This window comes from Salmo trutta, chromosome 24 (assembly GCF_901001165.1).
Source record: "Salmo trutta chromosome 24, fSalTru1.1, whole genome shotgun sequence".
Lineage (NCBI taxonomy): Eukaryota > Metazoa > Chordata > Actinopteri > Salmoniformes > Salmonidae > Salmo > Salmo trutta.
Window position 1 is genome coordinate 34,990,800 of NC_042980.1, and position 6,000 is coordinate 34,996,799.

Genomic DNA, 6,000 nt, shown 5'->3' on the forward strand with positions numbered 1-6,000 from the left:
ATGACATAGACTGACCAGGTGAATCCAGGTGAAAGCTATGATCCCTTATTGATGTCACTTGCCAGGCGCACCGGTTTGTGTCAAGAACTGTAACGCTGCTGGGTTTTTCACACTTAACAGTTTCCTGCGTGTATCAAAAATGGTCCACCACCCAAAGGACAACCAGCCAACTTGACACAACTGTGGGAAGCATTGGAGTCAACATGGGCCAGCATCCCAGTGGAACGCTTTCGTCACCTTGTCTCCGACAAATTGAGGCTGTTCTGATGGCAAAAAAGGGGGGGGGCTGCAACTAAGTGGTGTTCCTAATGTTTGGTAAACTCACTGTACACTACATCATATATGTGACATATCTCACCGCCAGCCACCCACAGCCTAACACCCCCAGAGAAGAAGCTGCCGATTGGACGATGTACTTTCTGTCTGTGCTGACTGCAGGGTTAGGATGTGGTCAGGATGAGGTCATACAGTCCTCTGGTATAAGGTCTCCAGATTGCAGTGGTGTGTTTTGGGGAAGTCGTGAGGAACCTATATTAGTGTGCCCCATGCCTGGGTTGTTGCTGTAAAGATTTTTCATGATGTTGGGGTCCATTACATTTCACATTGTCAGTTTAGAAACGCACCATTTACTTCCGTGTTAACTTGTGTGTGTGTGTGTGTGTTCCCAGCTGTGTGTGAACATGACCAACGAGCGTGTGAGGCTGCACGTCTCAGAGGTGCTGTTCCAGCAGGAGCAGGCCGAGTGTCTACAGGAGGCCATCGCCATGGAGACGCTCTGGTCGCCCAGCAACCAACCCGCTGTTCTAGACTTCTTCTTCCTGGTAAGAACTGGGATTACCCCTTTAACATCAAGACATTTCTCATTCCTGAAAAGGCTTTGGAGTTTGTATTGGTTTTGAGTGTGTGTAAATAGATTTTGAGGTCAAAGTTACCATCAACTACAGAGATCTAGGATCATATTACACTACCTCACATGAAACATTTAGGAGCTGTGTGTTACAATTCTCTCCCATGTGTGGTTCCATGACCACTGTCCTCCATCTTCCCAGAAGCCTCAGGGTCTGCTGTCTGTGATGGATGAGGAGAGCCAGTCGCTGAGACCTACAGAACAGACCCTCTACAAGAGACTGCAGTCACACCTCGACAACACACCCACACACGGTATCTCCCTGACAACCAAGGACGGCAACGGCAACCCCCCGCCCATAGACCAGGGTCCTGCCTTCACTGTGAAACACTACACAGGCCAAGTGAGTGGGCATTCACACACACACACACACACACACACACACACACACACACACACACACACACACACAATGTTGTGTGTGTACATCTGTCATGTAATTGTCTGTCTGTTCTCTGATTGGTAGATGGCCTATGACCTCACAGGAACACTGGTGAAGAACAAGGACTCCCTCCCCCAAAACCTGCTTCTTGTTCTGAAGTGTAAGTATCAGTCAAAATACACACACACACACACACACACACACACACACACACACACACACACACACACACACACACACACACACACTCATCCAAAATCAAGATGTCTATTAATGAATGGTGTGTGTGGTAATAGCAGCAGTAGTGTAAATGTATTCTGTTGAGCGTGGTCAGATGTGTGCTGGTGTTTTTGTGAGCAGAGCGGAGTAGGACAGGCAAGCATTGTGTCAGAGCCAGGACCAGCAAGTTTACTGTCTCGGGCTGATTACTGTCGTTGGCTGACATTTAAATAATGAGCCTAATCAAAGGCTTCGGAGATGGCTTTTGTACCTTTCCCTGTCTCCTCTCCCTGTCTCCTCTCCCTGTCTCCTCTCCCTGTCTCCTCTCCCTGTCTCCTCTCCCTGTCTCCTCTCCCTGCCTATCTTACTGTCTCCTCTCCCTGTCACCTCTCCCTGTCTCCTCTCCCTGTCTATCTCCCTGTCTTTCTCAATGTCTCCGCTCCCTGTCTCCTCTCCCTGTCTCCTCTCCTTGTCTCCTCTCCCTGTCTCCTCTCCCTGTCTCTTTCCCTGTCTCTTTCCCTGTCTCTTTCCCTGTCTCTTTCCCTGTCTCCTCTCCCTGTCTCCTCTCCCTGTCTCCTCTCCCTGTCTCCTCTCCCTGTCTCCTCTCCCTGTCTCCTCTCCCTGTCTATCTTCCTGTCTATCTTCCTGTCTCCTCTCCCTGTCTCTTTCCCTGTCTCTTTCCCTGTCTCTTTCCCTGTCTCCTCTCCCTGTCTCCTCTCCCTGTCTCCGCTCCGTCTCATCTCCCTGTCTCATCTCCCTGTCTCATCTCCCTGTCTCCTCTCCCTGTCTCCTCTCCCTGTCTATCTTCCTGTCTCTACACCCTGTCTCCTCTCCCTGTCTCCTCTCCCTGTCTCCGCTCCGTCTCATCTCCCTGTCTCATCTCCCTGTCTCATCTCCCTGTCTCATCTCCCTGTCTCCTCTCCCTGTCTCCTCTCCCTGTCTATCTTCCTGTCTCTACACCCTGTCTCCTCTCCCTGTCTCCTCTCCCTGTCTATCTCCCTGTCTCTTTCCCTGTCTCATCTCCCTGTCTCCTCTCCCTGTCTCCTCTCCCTGTCTATCTTCCTGTCTCTACTCCCTGTCTCCTCTCCCTGTCTCCTCTCCCTGTCTCCTCTCCCTGTCTCCTCTCCCTGTCTCCTCTCCCTGTCTATCTTCCTGTCTCCTCTCCCTCTCTCCTCTCCCTGTCTCCTCTCCCTGTCTCTACTCCCTGTCTCCTCTCCCTGTCTCTTTTGTTCCTTTGTGCATATTTTGCAGAACGTACACACACATAAAGGTCAAAGGATAAAGATGAAATGAGACAGCGGTGCTGGGGGTTATGGAGAGTGGTCTGTGGACCTCTGTAGTCAGGTAGTAGTGTTGGTGGTGATGATTACATAAATTAATAGACAATTACCTTGGGAAGCCACAGTCATTACACCCTACAACCAGTCTAGGAAATTCCTTTCAAGATTTCTCTCTCGCTCTCCCACACACACATGCCTGTCTCACAGAGCTCTTTGTTGTTGAGGGCTGCTCCACGTGTTCTGTAGCAGCATGCTCAGCCTACTCTCTTATGGAGATGATTGTTTACATGCCTATTATTTTGCTCCAATCCCTCCCTCTCACTCCTCCTCTTTTTCCCTCCCTCCTTTCTTCCAATCATCCTTCTCCTTTTAATCTCCTCATGTCTCCTGTCTGCTTCCTTTCTCCTATCCTGCTCCCACTGCTCCTCTCCTCCAATCCTCTCCCTCCGATTTTCTTCCTCCCTCTTTCCCCTGCCCATCCCCTCCCCTCCCCCCTCTCTCTCTCTGTGTGTGATCCCCTAACAGCCAGTGAGAGTGTGTTGGTGCAGCAGTTGTTCAAGTCCAAGCTCACCCAGACTGGGTCTCTGGTTCCGGCCCAGGCAAGAATGGCTTTGAGAGGGCCCAAAGCAGCCCTGCTCCTTCACAGGATGTCATCCCACTCTAGCCTCTCCCCCGCAGGCCACGAGCCCCGCAGGTACCTGGACCTCACCAAGGTACTAGACAATGGCTACTATACCATATGACATGTAATGTGTAGCATAGCGTACCGCATACCCTCACCAAGGTACTAGACAATGGCTACTATACCATATGACATGTAATGCGTAGCATAGCGTACCGCATACCCTCACCAAGGTATGGAGGACTAAGTGACATAACCATTTACGATATGACATACCATACATAGACAACTGTTCTGAGTGACTCAATAAGGTGCAGTAGACAAGCCAGTAATAGCCCTAATAACTCATGAGTCATACCTACACCCCAACCTCTCCAAACAGCCACTCAGGTATTTATTTAGTACTCATCAATGGAACGTTTCCAGGTAAAATCCATAAGACCTCAGTAAAGTACCACTAATCGGTGTGTTGGTTCACTACTTGGTGTACTAGTCAGCAATTTGTATTTTGACTTCAAAGTCAATAGAAATGACGAACAGCTAAAACCATCACGCATCAGAACACTCTAAATTGGGCATCCCCTTATGGTGATTGGTGGTTAGGGGAGTTGGGGATGACCAATGTTGAAAGCAGGATATGTCCATGTCTGTGACACACTCTATGGAAGCTGGGGGTTCCGATTGGAAAAGTAGCAGGCGGGAGCAGAGGATCAATGGAAAAGCAGGGAGTGTGTGTTTCCTAAATTAGGCCACTTCCCAACAGACAGCTAAGTATAGACTTCTGCCAATAGCTTTATTTGCAAGCTAATATAGTACATTTAGAAACACACACACACACACACAGATACACACACACACACAGATACACACACACACACACACAGATACACACACACACACACAGACACACAGATACAGACACACACACACACACAGACACACAGATACACACACACACAGACACACACACACACGTGGTAAGAGAGTGCCATATCCATTTACTCATGCCGTTTTAAGGGTACACAAACCAAACACCCCTCTGTTAGAAAATATTCTGTTCTTACAATGATGCCAGATAACTTCCCGTTGGAGGACTTCATAACTTCTACTAGAATTCAATGGCTTTATTGGCATGGGAAGTGAAATAGCCAGTTGGGGAGTTGGGGATGACAATGTTGAAAGCAGGATATGTCCATGTCTGTGACACACTGTTGGAAGCTGGGGGTTCCGATTGGAAAAGTAGAAAACGATGTGTCTCTGTCTGTCTGTCTGTCTGTCTGTCTGTCTGTCTGTCTGTCTGTCTGTCTGTCTGTCTGTCTGTCTGTCTGTCTGTCTGTCTGTCTGTGTGTGTGTCTGTGTGTGTCTGTGTCTGTGTGTGTCTGTGTCTGTGTGTCTCTCTCTGTGTGTGTGTGTCTCTCTGTGTGTGTGTGTCTCTGTGTCTCTCTCTCTGTGTGTGTGTCTCTGTGTCTCTCTCTGTGTGTGTGTGTGTCTCTTTGTGTGTGTGTGTCTCTGTGTGTGTGTGTGTGTGTCTCTGTCTGTCTGTCTGTCTGTCTGTCTGTCTGTCTGTCTGTCTGTCTGTCTGTCTGTCTGTCTGTCTGTCTGTCTGTCTGTCTAACGTACTGAAGGCGTGTTACAGGACGTAGCACACTCCTATAAAGAAGCTGGTGGATTTACGTCCATCATCATAGATATTATAATGCAGAATGGTAATAATAATAACTGGCTTTGATTTAGTCATGGACTTGATTCATAGGACTGTGTAAAGTGGTGTGTCCACAGCACAGTCAACCAACTAGCATATTTAATATGCACTATTCAAAGCTATCTAATAACACCATCCCGTCCTCCCTCCCTCCCTTCCTACCTCTCTCTCTCTTTCTCTCTGTCTCTCTCCCTCTCTCGTCTCCCTGTCAATTTAACTTAGTTCAATAGACATTATTGACATGGCAAGTTAAATTATTTTACTTGTCAAAGTACACAGACAGTAAAACAACAGTGGTTGACCAACAGCAATAATACAACAATAATAATACATTATTATCTCTCTCTCTTCCCCTTCTACTCTTTATCTCTCTCTCTTCCCCTTCTTCTCCCTCTCTCTCTCTCTTCCCCTTCTTCTCCCTCTCTCTCTCTATCTCTCTCTTTCTCTCTCTTCCCCTTCTTCTCCCTCTCTCTCTCTTTCTCCCTCTCTCTCTTCCCCTTCTTCTCCCTCTCTCTCTCTCTCTCTCTCTCTCTTCCCTTCTTCTCCCTCTCTCTATCTATCTCTCTCTTCCCCTTCTTCTCCCACTCTCTCTCTCTCTCTTTATCTCTCTCTCTCTTCCCCCTTCTTCTCCCCTCTCTCTTCCCCTTCTTCTCCCTCTCTCTTCCCCTTCTCCCTCTCTCTCTCTCTCTCCCTCTTCCCCTTCTTCTCCCTCTCCCTCTTTCTCTCGCTCTCTCTCTCTTCCCCCTTCTTCTCTCTCTCTCTTCCCCTTCTTCTCTCTCTCTCTTCCCCTTCTTCTCCCTCTCTCTCTTCCCCTTCTTCCCCCTCGCTCTCTCTCTCTCTCTCTCTCTCTCTTCCCCCTTCTTCTCCCTTTCTCTCTTCCCCTTATTC

At 48.5% G+C, this 6,000-nt stretch overlaps 1 protein-coding gene across 1 annotated transcript in view; it reads left to right on the plus strand.

The window, feature by feature from the left end:
* Positions 1-3,531, plus strand: part of LOC115160538 (unconventional myosin-XVI-like) — a 143,276-nt gene extending 139,745 nt beyond the window's left edge. The window contains exons 22-25 of the mRNA XM_029710704.1: positions 669-821; positions 1,050-1,250; positions 1,374-1,449; positions 3,314-3,531. Coding sequence (XP_029566564.1) covers positions 669-821; positions 1,050-1,250; positions 1,374-1,449; positions 3,314-3,531 — 648 coding nt within the window. The remainder of the gene's footprint in view (positions 1-668; positions 822-1,049; positions 1,251-1,373; positions 1,450-3,313) is intronic.
* The last annotated feature ends 2,469 nt before the right edge of the window (positions 3,532-6,000 follow it).